Source organism: Cetorhinus maximus, chromosome 15 (genome assembly GCF_964194155.1).
Source record: "Cetorhinus maximus chromosome 15, sCetMax3.hap1.1, whole genome shotgun sequence".
NCBI lineage: Eukaryota > Metazoa > Chordata > Chondrichthyes > Lamniformes > Cetorhinidae > Cetorhinus > Cetorhinus maximus.
The window spans coordinates 98,299,805-98,324,963 of record NC_135893.1 but is presented as its reverse complement, the minus strand read 5'-3'; the positions used below and the strand labels follow the sequence as shown (position 1 = coordinate 98,324,963).

Genomic DNA, 25,159 nt, shown 5'->3' with positions numbered 1-25,159 from the left:
CTAATCAATCTTAGCTAGTTCTCCCCTGATGCTCATGCTTTAAGTTTAAGATTTTTGTTTGTGATTTTAGTATGACATTTTGAAAATGTGGAATTCATACATATTATGATCACTATTTCCCTGTTCATTTTTTACTATGACATTATTAATTAACCTTGCCTCACTGCACAATACTAGGCCATCATCTGTTAGCACTTTCTTTCACCATCGTGTAGATGAGCACGCGTAGTTTAAAACATGGTGAATGGAGGTGTTAACTGGGGAAAGTCTTTCAAAAGCAGGAACCAAGGTTTAGGGAGAGGAAGTTGGGTTGAAATGTCTACATATTAAATCCTACACTGCCAGCATTACCACATTTTTAATCCGAAAAACAGCAAAGTCCAGACCAACTGTTAAGCAATGGTTTTACTAGATTGCATGCCTTAAAAGGAGCTGGAAAACTATTTGTATCTGCTTTGGAGGGCACACAGTCTACTCTCATTAATTCAAAGTCATTTTGTTCCAAGAAAAAAAAACAATTATCCTTCCTGTAGTTCAAATTAAACACTAATAATAAAACAGCATGCGAGACATTTTATTTTTGCATGAGTTCAATTTCATTTTACAGAAAATGTGAATTCACCTTAAATTAGGAGAAATAGTCTATATATCATTGCATGTTACGAAATCATATTGGTGCATAAGTGAATCTAACCTAATAATAGATTATTACTGGCAAAAATATGTTGTGACATTTGTCCCAGAAGCAAATACTCACAGCTCAATGTAATCAAATTTTAAAAATCTACAACTGATTGAGCAAAATATTATTTATATTTGGGTTTCTGATTCACAGCATTTACTTTAGATATTTTCTAGTTGTCATAAATCCTAGTTTTATCAGCACATTTCGTTCTTTGGTTTAACAAAAATTAAAATGAGCGTACATTTGTGCGTAAACAATGTGGAGCACGATAGCTTAAACTGCACAGTCAAGGATGAAGCTATCAACAGAATTAACACCTGGATCTATATTGCTCAGGACGAGTTAAAACGTTTTTAGTTTCAAGAAAGTGTGGTTATCTCACAGTTGACATGCAATTTATTGACATGCCAGGGAAGTGTGTGGCTGGCTATATAGGTTGTCAATATCCCATGATGATTCAAAAGGGGAGTCAAGACCATGTGTAGTATTCATATAAAAGTATGGTGGTATGGGGAGAGGGATGGGGGAGAAAAAGGATACACAGGCATAATTCATCTGGCATTTAGGAATCATCCATTCTTCCAACACCATTGAGTGCCGGAGTTGAGCGCTGCATGGAGTTAAGCGGAGGAGGGGAAAGAAGTGTTTGGTTGTTTTTGCCTAAAAACTTTTTCAGTCTCCAGGAATTGATTCTTGCTCTGCTTTGGAGAAAAAGTTGGTTAATTGGTGAGTACCTGGTAAGTGATTAAGGTTTATTCTATTCCTAAGACTCAAATTGTATATTTTGAGCAAGAGGTGAGTGGGAGGGGATAAAAGGCACGGATCGAGAGGCCTACCTGCAGTGAGACCAGCGGTGGAGTGACGTCACGAACCACAACGTGACGCGAGTGCAGGGAAAGCAGCTGATTGGTGAGTAGGATTGGTAAGTATTTCCAGTCTTTAAAGTAAAAGTAAGGTCTTTAGTTTGTAAAATTAAGCTTGTTAAGTATACGATCGATACTGGTGCAAAAAAAATTAATTACAATAAAATGTAAAGAGCAGGGATACTAGAGTAATTAATTAATACATTAAATAAAATACAATAGTGATGGCAGGACAGGTGACGTGTTGCTGCTGCAGCATGAGAGAACTGTTGGGCACCAAGGTGATTCAGAGTGAACACATCTGTAGCAAGTGTTTGCAGCTCGAGGAACTTCGGATCGGAGTTGAGGAGCTAGAGTCTGAGATGCAGACATTGCGCCACATCAGGGAAGGGGAAGGTTACCTGAACACTTTGCAGTCACACCCCTCATATTAGGTACTTCAAATTTGGCCTGTGATCAGAGACAGGAGGGCACGACTGCAAGTGAGGCAGGTATGGGGCCTAGGGGGTAGCATTGAAGGAGCCTCAGCTCCTGCAACTATCCAAATGTTGCAAGGTTCTTGCAAGCTGTGTGGACGAGAGCGGGGACTGCAGGGAGGATGAGCGAATCGACCACGGCACCATGGTACAGGGAGCCATTCAAGCGGGGAGATGAAATACGAATGTAGTAGTGGTAGGGGACAGTATAATTACGGGATAGATACTGTTCTCTGCAGCCATGAGCATGTGTCGCAAAGGCTGTGTTGCCTGCCCAGTGCCAGGGTTAAGGACAACTCCTAAGGGCTGGAGAGGAACTTGGAATGGGAGGGGAGGGATCCAGCTGTCGTCGTCCACATTGGTATGAACGACATTGACAGGGTTAGAAAGGAGGTTCTGCTGAAAGAATTTGAACAATTAGGAGCTAAATTAAAAAGCAGAACCTCCAAGGTAATAATCTCGGGATCACTACCTGAGCCATGGGCAAACTGGCACAGGGTAAATAAAGTCAAGGAGTTAAATGCGTGGCTCAAAGATTGGCGTGGGAGGAATGGATTTCAGTTCATGTGGCACTGGCATCAGTGCTGGGGTAGACAGGAGTTGTTCTGCTGGGATAGGCTTCATTTGAATCGTGCTGGGACCAGTGTCCTGGTGAAGCAAATAACTAGGGCTGTAGAGGGGGCTTTAAACCAAATGGTTGGGTTGGGGGGGGGGGCGGGCGGGGGGGGGTGCGTGGTTCTGGAGGGGGGATACGTAGGCTAACAAAGCAAAAAGAATATGGCAGCACCACAGGGCAGCTATTTAGGTAATGATACCCAGAGTGTGACAGGAAGGGTCAGAGTGTACAAACATTAAACATTTTTTAAAAAGCAGAAAATAGGGTTGGTGGTGGGGGGCGGGTGGGGGGGGGGAGAGAGAGAATGGTAAAAAGGCAAAATTAATGGCTCATTACTTAAATGCACATAGTATTTGGAACCAAACAAATTAATTAACAGCACAAATAGGGGTTAATGGTTATGACCTTATAGCCATTACGGAGACATAGTTACAAGAAGATCAAAACTAGGAACTAAATATTCAGGGGTGCGAGACTTTTCAAAAGGACAGACAGGAAGGAAAGGGTGGCGGGATAGCTTTGTTAGTACGAGATGGAATAAGTATGATAGCAAGAAATGATCTTGGATCGGAGGATGTAGAATCCGTATGGGTGGAGGTAGGAAATAACAAGGGGAAGATGACACAGGTTGGAGTAGTCCTGAGGCCCCCTAACAGTAGCTATACTGTAGGAAAGAGAATAAATCAGGAGATAATGAGGGCATGTAAAAAAGGCAGTACATTAATCATGGGTGACTTTAATCTTCATGTAGATTGGGAAAATCAAATTGGCAGAGGTAGCCACGAGCAAGAATTCATAGAATGTATTCAGAACAGTTTCCTAGAACAATATGTTGTGGATCCAACCAGCGATCAGGCTATTTTAGATCTGGTAATGTGTAATGTGGCAGGTTTAATAAATGATCTCAGCAAAAGGTCCCCTAGGAAACAGTGACCATAACATGGTAGAATTTAGCATTAAGTTTGAGAGTGAGAAACTTGGGTTGGAAACATTTGTGCTAAATTTAAAGAAGGGTAATTACAAAGGAATGAGGGCAGAATTGGCTGGAGTGGACTGGCAAAGGAGTTTAGCAGAAAAGACAGTTGATGAACAATGACAGATGTTTAAGAAAGTAGTTCTTGACTCACAGCGAAGATATATCCCAGTGAGGAAGGAGGATTCTAGGAAGGAGATAAACCAACCATGGCTAAGCAAGGAAGTTAAGGGTAGCATCAAATTGAAAGAAAAAACATACAATGTGGCAAAGATTAGTGGTAAGCCAGAGGATTGAGAATGTTTTAAATCCCAACAAAAGGTGACCAAAATAAAATAAAGAGGCAGAAAGTAAACTTTGAGCGTAAACTAGCAGGTAATATAAAAATGGACAGTAAGGGCATTTTTAAATATATAAAAAGGAAGAGAGAGGCCAAAGTGAACAGATGCCCCTTAGAGATCGAGGCTGGGGAAATAATAATGGGGAACCAGGAAATGGCAGAGGAGTTGAATAAATAATTTGCATCAGTCTTCACGGTAGAAGACACTAATAGCATTCCAAAAATATTAAATAATCAAGGGGCAAAAGGGGAGAGGGGGGAAGAAATAAATACAATCTAATATCACTAAAGAAAATGTACTAGGAAAACTAATGGGGCTAAAGGCCAATAAGTCCCCTGGACCTGATGGGTTACATCCTAGGATATTAAAGGAAGTAGCTACACAGATAGTGGATGCACTGGTAGTAATCTTCCAAGAATTCTTGAGATTCTGGAAAAGTTCCAGAAGATTGGAAAATTGCCAACGTAACACCATTTATTCAAAAAGGGAGGGAGACAAAAAACATGTAACTAAAGGCCAGTTCGCTTAACATCTGTCACTGGGAAATTGTTAGAGTCTATAATAAAGGATGTAATAACAGAGCATTTAGAAATACATAACATAATCAAGCAGAGTCAGCTTGCATTCATGAAGGGGAAATCATGCCTGACAAATTTATTAGAATTCTTTGAGGAGATAACAAGCAGGGTAGATAAAGGGGAGCCGGTAGATGTAATATATTTGGATTTCCAAAATGCTTTCAATAAGGTACCACACACAAGGCTACTTAATAAGGTAAGAGCACATGGTATTGGGGGAGTATATTAGCATGGATAGGGGATTGGCTAACTAATAGAAGTCAGAGATAAGTGGGGGCATTTTCAGGATGGCAACCTGTAATTGGTGGAGTGCCACAGGGATCAGTGCTGGGGCCACAATTATATACTATATATATTAATGACTTAAATGAGGGAACTGAATGTACTATTGCCAAGTTTGCAGATGACACAAAAATAGGTGGGAAGGCAAGTGGTGAGGATGACACAAAGAGTCTACAGAGGGATATCAACAGGTTAAATGAGTAGGCAAAAACTTGGCAGATGGAATATAATGTGGGAAAGTGAGAGGTTATGCACTTTGGCAGGAAGAATAGAAGAGTTGAATATTATTTAAATGAAGAAAGACTGAAGAAAGCTGCAGCACAGAGGGATTTGGGGGCTCTCGTGCACGAATCCCAAAAAGCTAGCATACAAGTTCAGCAGGTAATAGGTAAGGCAAATGGAACGTTGGCCTTTATTTCAAAGGGAATGGAGTATAAAAATGGGGAAGTCTTGTATAAAACTATACAAGGCACTAGTTAGACCACACCTAGAATACTGTGAACAGTTTTGGTCCCCTTATTTAAGGGAGATATACTGGCATTGGAGGCAGCCCAGAGAAGGTTCACTAGGCTTATCCCGGGTATGGAGGAATTTTCTTATGAGGAGAGGCTGAGTAAGTTGGGCTTGTACTCATTGGAGTTTAGAAGAATGAGAGGCGACCTTATTGAAACATAAGATTCTTAGGGGGCTTGACAGGGTAGATGCTGAGGTTGTTTTCCTTTGTAGGGGAGTCTAGGACCAGAGGGCATAATCTCAGAATAAGGGGGTGCCCATTTAAGACAGAGATGAGGAGGAATTTCTTCTCTCAAAGGTAGTGAATCTGTAGAATTCTTTACTACCAACGGCTGTTGAAGCTGGGTTGTAAAGTATATTCAAGGCTAAGATAGACAGATTTTTAATCAGTAAGGGGATCAAGGGTTATGAGGAAAAGGCAGGAAAGTGGAGTTGAGGGTATCAGATCAGCCTCAATCTCATTGAATGGCGGAGCGGACTCGATAGGCCGAATTGGCCTACTTCTGCTCCTACATCTTATGGTACCATCGGCTATTTTAATAATTCCAATGCTTACATATGTAGATTTTTTGCCCTATTTTTGTTATAAATACAAATCAAGTCGATGGATGCACTCTGAACTTTCTTCTCTTCTTCCCTCTCAGCTCAAAAAATGTTATCCTACATGCCTGTCCTCACATCCTTACTGTATTGACCTGAACACTCATAGTAGTTTCTAGTCTAATTCAATCTTTCAAGATGATGTCATTGGCAATTTTGGCCGTGGCGGTCTCAGTAATATGAGCACGGCGGAAGTTGGATTAAAGGAAGTAAAACGGAGTTTTCCGAGAAGTTGGTTAAGTCATAGAATGCTAAACCAAAACAACTATTGCTCTCCTACACACTCTTGTTCATTTTGTCTACTTACAGAGCACTACAGCTACAAAAATCAATCAATGTCTGATTTTGTCAGGCCATTGTGCCTTGTTGAGCATTCTGAATTGAGTGCTTTAAAACAGAATTAAATTCACCTGTTCTCTCAAGACTATTACGTGCCACTTGAAAAAGACACCTACACCATAAGCCACTGACCAAAAAGCCAAATACCACAAGACAAAGAAAGTCACACAAGTTAAATCTATCCCACTGTCTTACTTAAACTATAGTGTGATTGAATCATTTACTGTAAAGCTGGTGAAGTGTACTGGAAAACCACTATTATGCACTATACTACACCCCACACCAATATAAAGAACGAACATGTGGAACACCTGACTAATATCATAAAACCAAAAACACCTACTCTCAAACTTAAACTCGCATTGAAAAGTTTGCATGAATAAGGTTTCTTATTTTATTACAATATTCGTGAACAGCTTACAATTTCATTAAATAAAATATTAAATAGTATCATGGGGCAGAAAACATACAGGTCCTAAAGCAAAAGCTGGATTCTACACCACTGTATACTGGTTTATAAAACATTGTACTGTAAATAAATAACAAAATTCACAAGTATCCAGACTTTCATCTCTCCTTGGCTTTTATTGTGTGCAGAAAAAAAAAATCAAAGGTTATTTGGCAATTGCATTGGTTTTGGTGAGGAATTCTAAAGTTGCTTCTAAGACCTGAAAAAAATTAAGAATAGTAATCCTCATGCAATGCCAGAAGCCTGAGGATTGCAAAGACAAGAGGCAAAAGCAAAATATTCCATTTTATTTTCCTCTCCCTTCCCCTCTGCCACCAAAGCCTACAAATTTTTATTTTTCTAACAAAAATGAAGTTTACAAAAATGACTTGTACACCGGATCAAGTGTTAGCGAAATGGGGTTAGAGGCTGGGAGATAGTTGGATAGTTGGAACAGGGCAAGCAGACATAATCCAGTACCAATTTTAAATTCACACATTCTGAGCTTAATTTTATATTTCCATTATAAATTCCTCTGCCCACATTTATAATGGAAAAGACATAATTAACCTGTAAAGTGCTCAAGTGGAGGATCAAAATATGGTTAAAAAGGAGACAAAAGGTGGCATAATTAGACAAAACCAATAAATAAAGACTTGTACAAGACAGAGTGTGGGAAGAGCTAACTGTGATAGCTAAGTAGAATTGGAAACATGAAAGCAGGCTAAGTGGAGCAGGCACCAATGATGTGGGAGTCAGGAGGAAGATAAAGGTAGGTTTACGACATGGGTCCAGACCACACCAACAGCACAGTGCCCCAAACCCAGCACCAACTCACTTACCTCTCCTACCCTTGGGAATGCCTATATACACACCTGATGGATAAGTTTGAATTATCAACCGCTGCTCACCAATAGCACCATGCAATTGGTCACACATGTCTTGCTGTGCTATCTAATAGGCAACTTTGTTTGAGGATCAGGTTTCTTCTGCAGGGCAAGTCAACCAACACGTACAGAAGTAGAACGATCAACACAATTTTAGTGTATGAACAACTCATATGGTATATATACAACATTCCGCAAAGAAATGAAGATGATCCCATACAAGATAGACAACCTTGTCCTCTTCATATTTATTCTCCCTGTACCACTGGGATCAAAACTAAGTTGCACTCTAAGCGAATGAAGGCAAGTCCTTTTACTAATTCCTGAGTGGATGTACCATACAGCAGCTCCTCTTTAGGTCTAAACAATACTCAACACAAGTAAAATGAAAGTTCCACATAACAACCTTTGAATATTCTGAATGCAAATATTTAAGGGTAACAAATAGCACAGTCATTAATAATTCCAGGTTTGCTTCTTGCTAATAGATAGTAGTGAAGAATGTACTGGTATGAAATGCAAGATAAACACCAGCCAAACTACCTCAATGATTCAGGTATCAAATATCATCATCCTACCATGATCTGCCAACTTCAGATATCCACCAAGAGGAATTTTAAATCAGGAAGTGAGTGGAATCAGTGCTGGGATGCAGAGATGAAAGGCCCATCACTGTATCAAATCTTCCCTCTGATTCTCAGCTGACTATTGCCTTGTCTACATTGTCTGAAGCCTTGCTAGTCAAAATGTTTTTCCTGAACCTAAGAACTTAGGTTCGCCCATTTTACTCTGAGAGGACACCCAGAATATGTCATAGCAACAGTTTTCCCAATAGCTTTTGTAGCAATTCAGAATTAAATTAGTCTGCTCCACAAACAAGTGCCACCTTAATGTCTCCAAAATTGATGGATTTAAGGTCCATGGGGAAATTGAAAACCCAAAGGCACAAACAGCAATGGAAAAAGATACCATCAGTCACTTACAATATCAATACATTTATAGTGCATTATTGCTAGATGGGAATGGTTAAAACCATTGGGTCACACGAGCAATATGAAGTTGGGCTGGGAATAGTGATGTGATTCTTCCAAAACCCCCATAAAACTTCAAGAATACTTTTGAAGACAACAACATACTACACTTCCCATAAAGTGGGAGTTCAATTAGCAATAATGCATAGTCAATACCATAGTATATATCCAAGTAACTGATGATGAATATTTACAAGTGGCAGAGAATGGAGCTTCCTTTAGAGGCTGCTATTGGTAAACTATGAACATTAAAACTGACTAAGCTTGAATGCAGAATAAGCCTGCAGTGCTGATGCTCAGCATTGTTACCAAGTGCTCGACAATGGACTTTCGGCCATGCCAAGAGGGTATCTCCTGAGATCTGAACACAAAGCTACTATGATTGATAATAATTACAGATGTGATAAGTTACAAATGTGCAGTTTAAGTTGCCTGTTTCGTCTTGCGTTCGAGGTATTGACGGGGTTTCTTTAGGGTTTGCCTGTTACCCCAAGAATGCTACCATAGACTGTTATTTGAAACCATTCTTATTTATTTACAGATCTATGCACATCTCAGTACTCAACACACGGTTGTACTTCTGCTTCTCACCAGATTGGTTCCTTAATCATGTGACATTGCATCATAGTTACATCAGCAGCTACATCAGTATCAGGTGCTCCTGATTTAATCCATCACACCACATTGCCAACAAGTGGGGGGATGGGGAGAAGACAGAGAGAGAGAGCTGTTAGTCAGGAAAGACTATTTTGCTAGAGAGGGTTAACTTTGGTAGTTGGAAAGAGAGACTTGGGCCGAAGGACCCTATGTTGGAATATCAAAGTGGCACTGCTTCTGTGACTTGTGGAAGTCAGTTAATCTCTCAAGCCTGTTTCACCATTCAGTGAAATCTTGGTTGATTTGTAACCTAAATTCATCCACCTGCTTTGGCTCCATATCCCTTAATATCATTGGCTAGCAAAAATCTATTGATCTCAGACTTAAAATTATTAATTGGGCAATCATACACAGCATTTTGTTCAAAAGAGTTACACACTTCTACCACCCTTTGCGTTAAGCGTTTCCTAACTTCTCTCCTCAATGGCTCAGCTCTGATTTTAAGGCCGTGTCCCCTTGTCCTAGATTCTCCCACCAGGAAATAAAGTTTCTCTCTTTCTACTGTATTGATTCTTTGCAAAATCTCAAAAACCTCAAATCAAATCACTGTTTAACCTTCTATATTCCTGGGAATACAAACCTATTTTATGTAGTCCCTCCTCAAAATTTAACCTGGAAGCCCTGGTAACATTCTGGTGAATCTACACTGCACTCTCTTCAAGGCAAATGCATCCTTTCTAAAGGTGCAGTTTCCAGAACAGTGCACAGCACTTCAGATGAGGTCCAATCAAGGTTTTGTACAGCTGTAGCAAAAACTTTCTCCCTTTATATTCTAGTCCTATAGTTATAAAGGTTAACATTCCATTAACCTTCTTGATTATTTTTTTTATCTGATTATATTTTAGTGACTTGTGTAACATGGACCCCTAAATCGGTGGCCTTCCACTGTTCCCAGTTTTGTTTCCATATATACTTGGATCTATTCTTTTTTAGCCCCAAAATTAGCTCAGTTTGCTGTTGAAATTTATCCGCCACAGTTTTGCCCACTCACTTAATCTATCAATGTCTCTGTAATTTCACACTTCCACCACTATATCATTAAACTGTCATCAGCAAACCTCGATAAACGGCTCGGCTCTTTATTAGGTTATGCAAGTTATTAATATAGTGACTAGTTGAAGCCCCACACAGATCCTGTGGGACACCATAGTCACTTTATTCTGATTCGAAAATATATCAATATTCCTACCCTAACCAGGTCAATATTTTTTTTTATTCATTCATGGGATGTGGGTGTCATTGGCTAGGCCAGCATTTATTGCCCATTCCTAATTGCCTTTGAGAAGGTGGCGGTGAGCTGCATTCTTGAACTGCTACAGTTCACGTGGTGCAGGTACACCCACAGTGCTGTTAGGGAGAGAATTCCAGGATTTTAACCCAGCGACAGTTTAGGAACAGTGATAGATTTCCAAGTCAGGATGGTGTGTGGCTTGGAGGGGAACTTCCAGGTGGTGGTGTTCCCATCTATCTGCTGCCTTTGTCCTTCTGGATGGTAGCAATCATGGGTTTGGAATGTGCTGCCTAAGGAGCCTTGGTGAGTTCCTGCAGTGCTGTAGTTCCTGTAGATGGTACACACTGCTGCCACTGTGCATCGGTGGTGGAGGGAGTGAATGTTTGTAGATGGGGTGCCAATCAAGCGGGCTGCTTTGTCCTGGATGGTGTCAAGCTCGAGTGTTGTTGGAGCTGCATTCATCCAGTCAAGTGGAGAGCATTCCTTCACACTCCTGACTTATGCCTTGTAAATGGTGGGCAGGCTTTGGGGAGTCAGGAGGTGAGTTACTCACCACAGGATTTCAAGCCTCTGACCTGCTCTTGTAGCCACAGTATTTATATGGCTGGTCCAGTTCAGTTTCTGGTCAATGGTAACAACCAGGATGTTGATAGTGGGAGATTCAGCAATGGTAATGCCACTGAATGTCATGGGGTGGTGTTTAGATTCTCTTGTTAGAGATGGCAATTGCCTGGCACTTGTGTGGCACGAATGTTACTTGCCACTTGTCAGCCCAAGCCTGGATATTGTCCAGGTCTTGCTGCTTTTGGACATGGACTGCTTCAGTATCTGAGGCGTCGCGAGTGAGGCTGAATATTGTGCAATCGTCAGTCAATTCCACGAGTTTTAATTTAGTTAGTCTCTTATGTGGAACCTTACTGAATGCCTTCTGGGAGTCCATTTAAATGACATTCATAGATATTCCCCTTTCTACTGAAGTCACTTCCTCAAAATGTTCAATTAGGTGTGTTAGACATGACCTGCCCTTTAGAAATTCAAGTTGGCTCTCTCTGATCCGTAATTATAGATTCCAATAATTTCCGCACAACAGGCGCTAGGCTAACAGGTCTATAATTTCTCTGTTGCTCTCACACCTTTCCTATTCTCCCTATTATTATAACGTAGAGAAAACATGTGGCACTACTGCCATAGGGGTACTCATATGGATTGATGGCAACTTTGCTGGGGCAGGGTTGTATTAGCTACACAACTGACTCTAACTACAACTGTTCTGCTTTGTGCTCAGACTGGGAATCAAAATGGAACAACTTAATTCCTCATAGCACCATCATCTCCCATCTTGCTTAGCATAAAATTCACCCATCAGATTTTCATCATCAGTATTTAGGCTCATGTTTTACTTGAATCTGCACATGCTAATCCTAGGCTTTTTTTTAAAAAAACATTTCCTCTGTATGTCTTTAAAATATATTGACACAAGCTTCACTCACTAATTTAATTCTACAATCTACGAGTTGGGAGTGAGATCTAAAAGAATTCTTTAAAAGTAGTTTGAACAGGATTCCTCACAGCACTCCCAAGTGCTCTAAAAAGTTCTTTTCACAAATACAAGGGGCCATCAGATCCAAAGTAGACATAACATTAAGGTGGTGAAAAGTTACTGTATCAGCTGATCCCAAGAGTCATCACCAGGTTTCCACGACTGTGGTTTCTAACATCAACAACTTCAATGAGTCAATGGTCAACGTATTCTCCTGTATATATCATGTAACAAAATTGTACTTCACAAAATAAATATTTTTCCATTAAATAAAAAAATGTAAGGGAAGTTTCACAGTGCATGAACTGGTATGTTTCTCTTTTTTCAAAAAATCTGTTGTGTTTTCTTTAAATATAAATGGGAAAAATATAAACCACGCTCAAAGAACCTATAGCTATAGTGAGAAACAAAAAACAAGCAGCACCAATCTACTTAAATACTTACTCAGATCTAGTACATCATCTGTTTTAATCAGATCCTCGTCCCTCGTCAGTGGTAATTGTGTCTCTGGCTCCCCTTGTAGTTGTAGGGACAAAGAACGGAGCATAAAGAAAACCCTGATAGCCTAAAAATATACAAAAATAAAATGACAGTTCAACTTGATTACTAGCCAAGTTTTGAAATTAGTTTAGCAATACAGTAACTAAATTAACTACAGTAAATTAACTGTATTACTACTGGAAATAAAGAAATGTCACATTGATCCAGAGAAGTTAAACACAAGGTCTTTATGTCCTCTTATTTGAATGCAAAAGATCCCACTGCACAATTCAAAGAACAGTTAGTGTGCTTTCCAGCGATAAAAGCAAAATATTGCGGATGCTGGAAATCTGAAACAAAAACAAAAATAGCTGGAAAAACTCAGCAGGTCTGACAGCAACTGTGGAGAGGAAGACAGAGTTAATGTTTCAAGTCCGTATGACTCTTCATCAGAACTCTTCTTCAGTTCTGATGAAGAGTCATACGGACTCGAAACGTTAACTCTGTCTTCCTCTCCGCAGTTGCTGTCAGACCTGCTGAGTTTTTCCAGCTATTTTTGTTTTTGTGTGCTTTCCAGTGTCCTGGCCAACTGCAATCAGCCTCATAAACAACTGATTTTCAGGTCATTATCTCGTTACGATTCAGGCAATCTAGTTACGTGCATAAAAACAAAAAGCTAAAAGCTACTGCGGATGCTGGAAATCCAAAACAAAAGCAGAATTACCTGGAAAAACTCAGCAGGTCTGGCAGCATCGGTGGAGAAGAAATCAGTTAACGTTTCGAGTCCTCACGACCCTTGTTCTGCGAAGGGTCGTGAGGACTCGAAACGTTAACTGATTTCTTCTCCACCGATGCTGCCAGACCTGCTGAGTTTTTCCAGGTAATTCTGTTTTTGTTCTAGTTACGTGCGTATTGGTTGCTGTATTTACATACATTACAGCAGTGACCAGACTTCAAAAAGTAATTAGTCAGTTGTGAAATGCTTTGGGGCATCCTAAGAATGTGAAAGGACCCAAATAAATGTAAAAGTTCTTTCTCTCTTCATAAAGATTTGTTGTTTCTTCATAAAGATTTGTTGTAACTCATTTTTAAAACATTTAAAAAAATTTAATTTACCGACTCTATTCCTCTCCCTGGCAACTGACTGAGGATGAACAAGACTGTTTGCAACTTGATGTCATATTTGACCCCAGGTTGAGCTTTGTCCACATATCTGCAAGAGCTGCCATATTTTCATCTCTGTGACATCGTCTGACTCTGCCCCCTCAGCTCAATTGCTGCTAAAACTCTCATCAATGCCTTTCTTACCTCTAGACTTGACTATTCCAATACACTTCTGACTGCCCTCCCACATTTTGCCCTCCATAAATTTGGGATAATCAAAAATTCTGTTGCCCATGTCCATTCTCATGCCAAGCAGCATTCATCCATCACCTCTGTGTTCATTGACCTACATTTGGTTCCTGGTTAAGTAACGCCTTTAGCCCTGGCCTTGAGTATCCAGATTTTAAAACTGCTCCATGATTGGTAGCTGTGGTTTCAGCCACCTCAGCCCCAAGTTCTGGAATTCCCTCCCGAAACCTCTTCGCCTCTCACTTCTCCTTTCAGATGCTACCTCCTTTGACCAAACTTTTGGCCATCTGTCCTAATAGCACCTTATGTGGCTCAGTGTCAAATTTTGCTCTACAATGCTCTTGTGGGGTGCCTTGGTATACTTTATGTTAATGGTACTATAGAAAATATAAGTTGTTGTTACTCCTTCAGGTTTGCCAGCAAAGGACTGGCCATGAAAACTTCTCTCTAGATTTACCAAAGGTTCTAAAATTGTCTGAACATCCAACATTGTGATGCTGCAGCTGTGAATTGCTCAATGTTTAGTTGAGCATTACAAGCACAGTTGAAAATTACAGTTGGTGCGTGATCAAAACCTCAAACACTTATCATGCTATAATTACTGATTAATCAATTTAATTTATCAAAAAAGGTGTGCAAGTTTAGGCAATGAAATTAAACAGGAGAATGAACAATGACAGTGACATAGTGGTAATGTCACTGGGCTAGTAACCCATCGGCCAAGGCTAATGCTCTGGGGACATGGGTTTCAATCCCACCATGGCAGCTGGTGGCATTTAAATTCAATTAACAAATCTGGAACTGGAAATTAGTCTAAATAATGACGACCATGTAACCACCATTGATTGTTGTAAAAACCCATCTGGTTTTTGGGAAGGAAATCTGCCATCCTTACCTGGTCTGGCGTCAACTGTGACCTGGTGTCACAACATCAAATAAGTATCTTTTATTAGCTAATTTAATATAAAACTTCCCTAACTAAAGCTTAACTTCATTAAGAGATTTATGCAAACCCAAAAAGACAAAAGACTTCTCATTTCATACTATGATAATGTTTTTGTTTTGAAGTCTTGAGCGCTTGCAGATCAACATAAAGTGAACTAAATCTGAGCTGTTTGCTGTTAGGTTTATCAGTTCTGACCGTATTCTGGTGCTTACCCGCCTTGTTCTCTCCACATCTCCACATGGTAGCCTTTTTACAAAATCTATGCCAGTTAGAGGGGTACCAGTAGGAGGTAGCAGAATAGATGCATCCATCATCAGATACTCTACATTCAGGGGTTTACTCTGGGGAAATAAAAGCAAAAATAAATATACCAGAATCTCATTGACCAGAAATATCAACTCTTTCTCTTGCCACAGATGCTGCCAGACCTGCTAAGTATTTCCAGTATTTGTCGCTTTTATCCCAAATAAATTGAGCTTGGCCAAACACAACCTAGTTCCCATTAAATACAAAACAACAGTAACAAAAACAAAAAAATTCTTGAATTTGCCACCAGTTACTGAAGAATTTTTACAGCTATTTTTAAATGATTATTACTTTCTCCCCATGGCAAGCGCAGACTTTGAAGAGCCCGACCACCTAAACAAAATTCCCGGAGAACCAGCGAGGAAACAGAAAGGAATATTAGGAGAGTCAACATTATATCGGTTTTTCTTTCTACACATCCTGGGTCAATTGTTTGCATTCCCACCCTACAAACTTTGCCTATTTCACTGCTCTTGAAAGCCACGGCACATGGCAGCTACCCAGTACTTTATCGTATCGGCTATTTTTTTTTTTAAATAGGCGTTCAAAAATATTCTCAAAGCTAGGCTCAATTTTGTTGACGCATTCCCAGCAGCACTGCGCAGTGATCAGGCACAGGAACCTTGGCTTTTTTTTCACTGTACTGAAGACATTGAGATCAATGGCAATACAGTAATGTCACTCAGAGAAGCTAACACATAACAGAAAGATCAAAATACATTTACGGTTTGTTTCCATGTTTCTTCTGGAGCACTGCCACTTGTATGTATACGAAGTAAAGGTACAAGAAAAATATGTGGGAGGGAGGCAGAAAAATAAAAGAGCTCTTTACTGGAAAAGCCCGATTGTGATCTGGGAACATTGGCACAAAATATTGATTTCCGAGCAAACTTAAGATCAGGAAAGTCGTGTCTGTCCATTATAGAACCTGCCAATATTAATAAAGTACATGGGCAATGGAATTTATAAATGTTGAAAATCTGAAATAAAAACAGAAGATATCAGATGTGTACAGCATCTGAAAAGAGAAGACTGGTCAACATCTTGAATGAACAGCTTAAACTCAACTAACAATGTAGTAGATAAGAAGCCCTTTTAATTTAGCTGAAATAAACAAAGGGGAGCAGAACCATAGTTGTCTTGTGTCACAAAGAATTAGTTCCTGGGTTTAATGGCCAACAAATGTGTTATTTTTTTAAGAAGTTGCAAGATGATTAAAAAAATTCTGGATGAATGGTCTTGGATACAATTTCACAGCTCAGTCATCTCCATCACTTCTTTCGCTGCTTATATCCTTTCCATCATAAAGACCACCTACTTCAATCTCTGTGACATTGCCCATCTCAGCCCAATTGTTATTGAAATCTTCATCCACATTGTCACCTCCAGACTTGAGGTATCTCAATATTCTTGTGACAACCTCTCTTCCTTCGCCTTCTACAAAACTCAGTGGCTCATATCAAATCCTACATCAAGTCCTATCCATTTATCAACCATCCTTGTTGACCTTCACTGGTTCCTGGTCTCCCAATGCCTCAAATTCTCATTCTAGTGTTTAAGCTTTTCTGTGACTTAATCCATTCCCTTCTCCAGCACTACAACACCTTCACCAAACTCTGAACTTTGATTTTGGTCCCCTCACTGCACGACTCTTCCTTTGCCCCATTGTTGGTGGCATACTCCGCTACCTAAGCCTACATATCAAATTCTGCCCCTAAAGCCCTGGACCACCTTCTCTGCCTTTAAGGCCCTTAAAACCCAACTTCAAAATCAAAACTAACTTCTCCTTGTTTGGCTTTATGCCAGTTTTATTTTTTAGTCCTGTGCCTTTGTGACATTTATCTGCATTAAAAGGGGCGAGTAGTTGTTGTTTCTTCTGTACCTCTTTCCACTTTCTATTCCTTCATCTTCAATTTTTGTTTTCCTGTTCATGTCTTATTAGGCTATGTCCATTTTGTTTATGATCTGACTGACATGATCTTTGTACATCATGCAGAAATTTTTCACCTTTTAGTGTTTTAACAGGCAAATTTAAATTCTGCATAATTACTTCTTTGAATTTGTTGCAATGCTACATCTAAAATGCTATATTGAGAAACATAGTGTGTCATGTTAACAACCATATATAAGGATTTGTGCAACATAAATTCAACTGGCTGACACTTCAACTATAAATTTGATGCAGTATGTTTAGTCTCAATGGCAAGAAAGATCATCTCCAATCTATATAAATATATGGCACCAATACTAAACTGAGCCTTAATCAGAATTTAAGAGGACTAGAATCCAAGGGGGTAGAAATCATGCTTCAGCTATACAAAACACTGCTTAGACCAAACCTGGAGTACTGTGAGCAGCTCTGGGAACCACACCTTGGGAAGGATACAACGGCCTTTGAGGGAGTGCAGCAAAGGTTTACCAGGATTATACCTAGGCTTCACAGGTTAAATTGCGAGGAGAGATTAAACAAACTAGGATTGTATTCCCTAAAATTTAGAAGACAAAAGGGTGATTTGACTGAAGTTTAAGATATTATGTGAAACAGGTGGGGTAAATAGAGGGAACCTATTTGTGCTGGTTGGGGGGGGTGGGGAGGTTCTAACACTACAGGGCAGTCTAAAAATTAGAGCCAGGCCTTTCAGGAGTGAAATTAGCAAGTACTTCTATATTCAAAGGTTGGTAGAAGTTTGGACTAATCTTCCAAAATGATTTAGCAATCGATGCTAAAAACTGGCAGTGAAGCATCAACTGATAACGAGAATATATCAGAAAGTTGCATCAAGGTAGATAGAATACTTGGAGAATTTGATAGAATTCGAGTAGGCAACAGTAAATCATTCACAATAAGCGGGAAAGTAAAAAAGCCTAAATCAGGCCTAATGGGCATGTATGTGAATGCGCAGAGTGGGATTAATAAGATTGGTGAACTGCAGGCACAGGAATGGAATTAGGATATTATTGCTATAACCGAGACCTGGCTCAAAGAAGGGCAGCACTGGGCATTAAATATCCCTGGGTACAAAGTGTTTAGGAGAGGCAGGAAAGGAAGAAAGTTTAGGGGAGTGACAATATTGGTTAATGATTTCTTCATAGTACTGAAGAGACAGGACGTTCCAGATGGGTCAAGGACAAAATCTCTCTGGCTAGAGGTAAGGAGGGGAAAGGTGCAATAACATTGATTGGTGTAGTATATAGTTGAAGGGATGTGGAGAAACAAATTTGCAAAAAAATTACAGAGAAGTGCAAGGCTTATAAAGTAATCATTATGAGAGACTTCAATTATGCAAATATAGACTGGGATAGGAATAGTAGAAAAGGACAAGAGGGGCGAGAGTTCCTGGAATGAAATGTTGGCAGGAAAGACAGTGGCTGAACAATGGGCCGCCTTCAAAGAAAAAGTATTGCAGGCAATGTCAAAGTATGTTCCCTTGAAGGAGAAAGTAAGGTCAAATAAATCCAGAGCACCCTGGATGATGAGAGGGATACAGGTAAAGATGAAAAGGAAGAAGTGCACGATTGACAGATGTCAGATAGAAAATATAATGGAGAAGCAGGCTGAATATAGAAGGTCCAGAGGGGAAGTGAAGAAACTAATAAGTAAAGGAAAGAGAGAGCATGAAAAGAGGCTGGCAGCAAACATAAAAGGGAATCCCAAGGTCTTCTATAAGCATGTAAATAACAAAACGGTGGTAAAAGAAAGTAGGGCTGATTTGGGAACAAAAAAGGGGACTTGCATGTGGAGGCTGGAGAAATAGCAGAGGTGTTGAACGAGTGCTTTGCATCTGTCCTTACAAAGGAGGAACTTGCTCCCCGGGCCAAGGTGAGAATGTACACTAGAAGAACTTACAATCGAGTGGAATCAGGTGTTGGAAAGGCTATCTTTACTGAAAATAGATAAGGTACCAGGACCAGATGAGATGCATCCAAGGATACTGAGGGAAGTGAGTGTGCAAATTGCAGAAGCTCTGGTGATAATCTTCCAGTCTTCCTTAGACACAGGGGAGGTGCCAGAGGACTGGAGAACTTTAAATGTTACATCCTTGTTCAAAAAGGGGGTGCAAGGATAAAGCTGACAATTACAGGCCAGTCAGCTTGACCTCAGTGGTAGGGAAACTTCTGGAAATTATACACTAAGATAAAAGCAAAAAACTGCAGATGTTGGAAATCCAAAACAAAAATAAAAATACCTGGAAAAACTCAGCAGGTCTGGCAGCATCTGTGGAGAGGAACACAGTTAACGTTTCGAGTCCGTATGACTCTTCAACAGAACTAAGGAAAAATAGAAAAGAGGTGAAATATAAGCTGCTTGTGGGGGGGGGCGGGGGGGGAAAGAGAAGGTGGGACAGGTAGAGCTGGATAGAGGGCCAGTGATAGGTGGAGATAGCCAAAAGATGTCATAGACAAAATGACAAAGAGGTGTTGAAAGTGGTGATATTATCTAAGGAGTGTGCTTAGTCTACTGTAAGGACTCCATCCCATTCTCTCAGTTCCTTCGCCTCCGTCGCATCTGTTCTGATGATGCCACTTTCAAAAACAGTTCCTCTGACATGTCTTCCTTCACCGAGGTTTTCCATCCACGGTGATTGACAGGGCCTCAACCGTGTCCGGCCCATCTCCCGCGCATCCGCCCTCACATCTTCCTCTCCCTCCTAGAACATGATAGGGTCCCTCTTGTCCTCACTTATCACCCCACCTGCCTCCGCATTCAAAGGATCATCCTCCGCCGTTTCCGCCAACCCCAGCATGATGCCACCACCAAACACATCTTCCCTTCACCCCCCCGGCGGCATTCCGCAGGGATCGTTCCCTCCGGGACACCCTGGTCCACTCCTCCATCACCCCCTACACCTCAGACCCCTCCCATGGCACCTTCCCATGCAACCGCAGAAGGTGCAACACCTGCCCCTTTACTACCCCTCTCCTCACCCTCCAAGGGCCCAAACACTTCTTTCAAGTAGCAGCATTTCACTTGCACTTCCCTCAATTTAGTCTACTGCATTTGTTGCTCCCAATGCGGTTTCCTCTACATTGGAGAGATCAAACGCAGACTGGGTGATTGTTTTGCGGAACACCTTCGGTCTGTCCGCAAGCATGACCCAGACTGCCCTGTCGCTTACCATTTCAACACTCCACCCTGCTCTCATGCCCACATGTCCGTCCTTGGCCTGCTGCATTGTTCCAGTGAAGCTCAACGCAAACTGGAGGAACAGCACCTCATCTTCCGACTAGGCACTTTACAGCCTTCTGGACTGATTAATATTGAGTTCAACAATTTTAGATCATGAACTCTCTCCTCCATCCCCATCCCATTTCCGATCCCCCTTTTTTTCCCAATAATTTATATAGATTTTTCTTTTCCCACCTATTTCCATTATTTTTAAATGTATTTCCATCGATTGTTTTATCTCTACCTTATAGCCTATTTTGCTCCCTTCCCTTCACCCCACCCCCACTAGGGCTATCTGTACTTTGCTTGTCCTGCTTTCTACCTTTAATTAGCACATTCCTTAGATAACATCACCACTTTCAGCACCTCTTTGTCCTTTTGTCTATGACATCTTTTGGCTATCTCCACCTATCACTGGCCCTCTATCCAGCTCTACCTGTCCCATCCCCCTCTTAAACCAGTTTATATTTCACCTCTTTTCTATTTTTCCTTAGCTCTGTTGAAGAGTCATACGGACTCGAAACGCTAACTGTGTTCCTCTCCGCAGATGCTGCCAGACCTGCTGAGTTTTTCCAGGTATTTTTATTTTTGTTCTGGAAATTATAGTATGGGATAAAATCAATAATTACTTGGACAAGTGCAGGATAATTAAGGAAAACCAGCCTGGATTCATCAAGGGAAATAAATGTTTTACTTGACTTGGAGTTTTTTGAGGAGGTAACAGAGAAGTTTGATAAAGGAAACACTGTTGATGTGGTATACATGGATTTTCAAAAGGCATTTGACACAGTGCCGCACAACATACTTGTGAGCAAAATTCTAGGTCATGGAATAAAAGGAAAAGTAGGCACTTGGATAAGAAATTGGCGGAGTGACAGAAGACAGAATAGTGATAAATGGTTGTTTTTCAGATTGGAGAAAGGTTTGTAGTGGAGTTCCTCAAGGGTCAGTGTTGGAACCCTTGTTCTTCCTGATATATATTAATGACCTAGGCTGTGGTGTGCAGGGCGTGATTTCAAAATTTGCAGGTGATATGAAGATTGGAAATATTGTCAATTGTGATGGGGATAGTCTTTAACTTCAAAAGGACAAAGACATGTTGGTGGATTGGGCAGATAAGTGACAGAAGAAGTTAAATGCAGAAGTATAAGGCGATGTGTTTTGGCAGGAAAGATATGGTGAGACAGTATAAAATAAAGGGAGAGTCTCTAAACAAGGTGCAGGAACAGAAGGACCTCGGTGTATCAGTACATAGGTCACTGAAGATGGAAGGACATATTGAGAGGCAGTTAATAAAGCATATAGTTATCTTAGGCTTTATTAATAGAAGCATTGAGTACAAGAGTAAGGAGGTCATGTTGAACTTGTATAAGACACTAGTTAGGCCTCATTTGGAGTACTGCGTCCAGTTCTGGGTGCCAAAATTGAGAAAGGATGTGAAGGCATTGAAGAGAGTACAGAGGAGATTCACAAGAATGATTCCTGGGATGAAGAACTGTGAGGGTAGATTGGAGAGGTTGTGACCGTTTTCCTTGGAGATAAGGCGGCTGAGAGTGGACTCGATAGAGTTTTCAAGATCCTGGGGGGGGCTGTGGACAGGGTAAATAGTGAGAAATTGTTCCCGCTCAAGAGAACATTAAGAACTAGAGGGCACACATTCAAAATAATTGGCAAAAGGAGTAAATGTGATGTGAGGAAAAATTTTTTCACCCAGGGGGTGGTTGGCATCTGGAACAAACATCCAGAAAGGGTGGTGGAGGCAGGTTCAATCGAGCTATTCAAAAGGGAATTGGATTACTACCTGAAAGGAGAGAATGTGCAAGGTTATAGAGGTAAGGCAGGGGAGTGGGACTAGGTGGAATGCTCTTTCAGAGAGCCAGTGCAGACTCAATGGGCCAAATAGCCTCCTTCTGCACTGTAAAGATACTGTGAATTGTTAATTTTAAATCTGAGATTTACAGATTTTTGTTAACCAAAGTTATGGAGTTAGGTCTCATACCAGCCAGATCTCATTAAATGGCAGTACAGGCTTGAGGGGCTAAATGGCTTTCCCATGTTCCCAATATTATCCAACCTAATCTGAAAGTGATTACAAATTTTTTTAAATACACTAATGATACTTTTGATAAATATATTCCACATTATTGATAAATATATTTCATGCTGAGTAGTACCAACAGATAACCTCAATAACTAATGTATGTCATGAAAACAATTCATGACAAACTACTAATGCCTCTAATTTGTGTATATCTTGCACTATTGAAGGCAATGATTAGATTTTTCAAGGATCTATGCAGGCTGTAAAGAGGATCTATTAGAATATCTGTTCTCATGTAATTCTGGGGTGATAATCATGCAACACATTTGTCTTTTGATCATCCTTAAGAAAACATTGCTATATCATGCAAATTAAGTATCCTATACTTCAATGTAAAACTCATGTAAGTTTGCTAATAAAAGTGCACAAGTGATTTTCCATGCTCCAGCTTTTAGGCTAAAGAGGTTCAACTATTTGAGTTGAGCTGGATATTGAGTTATCTCAGATGGTCACTTACCATCATGCCTCGATATTCATCTTCGAACATATCAAGGAAAATCTCTTCCCCCTAAGAATGAAGGGAATGCAAAAAAAAAAAGTTTTTGTAACTTAATTAAACTTTTGCAAAAAATCCCTGCCCTCCAATTTCTCTCATTTCCACATAATGCTCACAAAGATGAATAAACTAGAAATGTACTTCCCCCAGGTGGAGGAAGCAGTCGGGGAAATCATACAAAGGCATCCCAACAACTTCAAGCTCGCTGAACAGCAATACTGATTGAGATATAGCAACCTATCGGGAAGTGCCAAGGGTTTAGCTCCAAACATTATTCATGCAAAACAATTTTGGTAGAAAAACTGCTTTTATGTGCAAGTGCTTTAAATTCTAGATCAACCACAAGATGCCACCCCAACATAATGCTTCAGTTAGTAAAACAGCCAAAAATATCTAGAAACATCTCCAAAACACAGTCAAATGAGCTCCAAGACCACATTAACACAGTAAGGCTTAGAAATTGGTATGCTCAGCACTCATCTGAAGGGGGTAAAACAGGTGTTAAACATATCAATTTAGCAGTGAGGCAGCCTGCACCCAATCTGCGGAGGTGTTGGTCTATTAAAGTCATGGCTTGTTTTTCAGACGTTTCAAAAGGTCAGCTAAAACAGCTATTGGACCCTTTGAATATGTTTGTTAGGGGTTTGTAAAAGGGCGTCACTTCAAATTAGTCAGTGACGAGCAGATGGTAAACCTTCCCATTCAGGTTTCAGCAGTGATGCAAATGAAAGGCAAGGTTTAAAAAATAAAAACCTTTCTGGGGAGCTGTGAGGAGCAGGATGCTCCCCTAAGTCACCATGCGTTGTGACCGTCCCTCATTGCCCACTCCAGCCGCTGTTGCAGGGACTTACCAGAGAGCTGATTCTGAAGCCTGCTTGGCTGCCTGCATACCAGCTGCCTAGGGGTGCGCAGTAGGCATGTACAGCCTGCTGCCCTAGGTTAAATCATGCTCAAGTCTCAATATTGATTGGATTTCAGGTCTACCTGATCTGGCAAAGGGATCACTCCCTATTAGCAGTTTGTGGCAGCACCGTGCAATTTCTATCCCTAAAAGTTGGCTGACCGGTTGCTATTTTAATCAACTGCAGGCATGAGAGAAATGCCTTTCCTTCAATTGTTTACCATTACTTTTTAAGATCATTATGAGAGAGTGTGACAGGATGTAAAAATCAGAAAAATGGCACAATTTATCTGGCCTCAGCTAGTTCCTGAATTGGCTGCAATCTATTTTCCAAGAAGCAGCACACATTTCACCAGTCTGCTCTTATCCAAAGAAACACACTAAAATGATGCCAATTCAGTTCTGCTGAAGGGTCATGAGGACTCGAAACGTCGACTCTTTTCTTCTCCGCCGATGCTGCCAGACCTGCTGAGTTTTTCCAGGTAATTCTGTTTTTGTTTTGGATTTCCAGCATCCGCAGTAGTTTTTTAGTACCAATTCAGAGTGGTTGGGTAAAAATTTATTTCTCTGACCTTTCATTTAAAGAAATTGATAAAAACTATGAAGTCAGACTATTTCAGAAAAAAGTCTGAAAATCAAAAGATGCTTTTGTTCTTCAAGCTGACACAGGCAACTTCAAAGTTCACAAAAATTCCAGTAATTGAATTTACATAACTATGACCAAATGCAGTCATAATTCACCAGAAACTTCAACACAAGTTACAGTTCTGCTTAAATAAAACAGGGCATTTAAGTTCACAAAAACTTTCAATATCACCTGGATTTTCTTCTATTGAAGCACAATTATTTGAAATAAAAATCCACAAAATGGATTTAAGTAAGGAAAAAGAATGGGTCTCCAATATAAAAATAAATTAACCCATTATGATCAAGGATGATCAAACGCACACCCTTTCAGCTTGCACAAGTTTACCTCAATGAACCTATTTTGCAAATCAAGACAGTAGTGACATCTAATTCTTGCATAATGTTGATACATACATTCTACTTTTCAGCAAAGGAATATTTTATTAATGTACTAGACGATGATGATTTAAAATGTAAATTGATAACGAGAATTCCTGCAGAAGCATGAAACTGCATATTTTATACATCAGAGTGATTTTGAGAAGCATGTCAGAGGTGGGAAACACCCTTCCCAATGTTCCTGATGGCTCCGACAATCCCACAGCAAATTGATGAATTCTATGCTGTTTTACCACATTCACTGCTTCTGTGCAAGAGACCCATCAGATTGAAGGATCATAGTGACCAGTTAAATAGAATGGCTGGAAATCCAAGCGAGACAG

The 25,159-nt window shown here is 40.3% G+C and overlaps 1 protein-coding gene across 1 annotated transcript in view; it reads right to left on the bottom strand.

Moving 5' to 3' along the window:
* Positions 1–25,159, bottom strand: part of clec16a (C-type lectin domain containing 16A) — a 287,366-nt gene that overhangs the window by 103,112 nt on the left and 159,095 nt on the right. The window contains exons 17-19 of the mRNA XM_078559039.1: positions 22,871–22,921; positions 15,052–15,180; positions 12,505–12,625 (exon numbers count right to left, since the gene is read on the bottom strand). Coding sequence (XP_078415165.1) covers positions 12,505–12,625; positions 15,052–15,180; positions 22,871–22,921 — 301 coding nt within the window. The remainder of the gene's footprint in view (positions 1–12,504; positions 12,626–15,051; positions 15,181–22,870; positions 22,922–25,159) is intronic.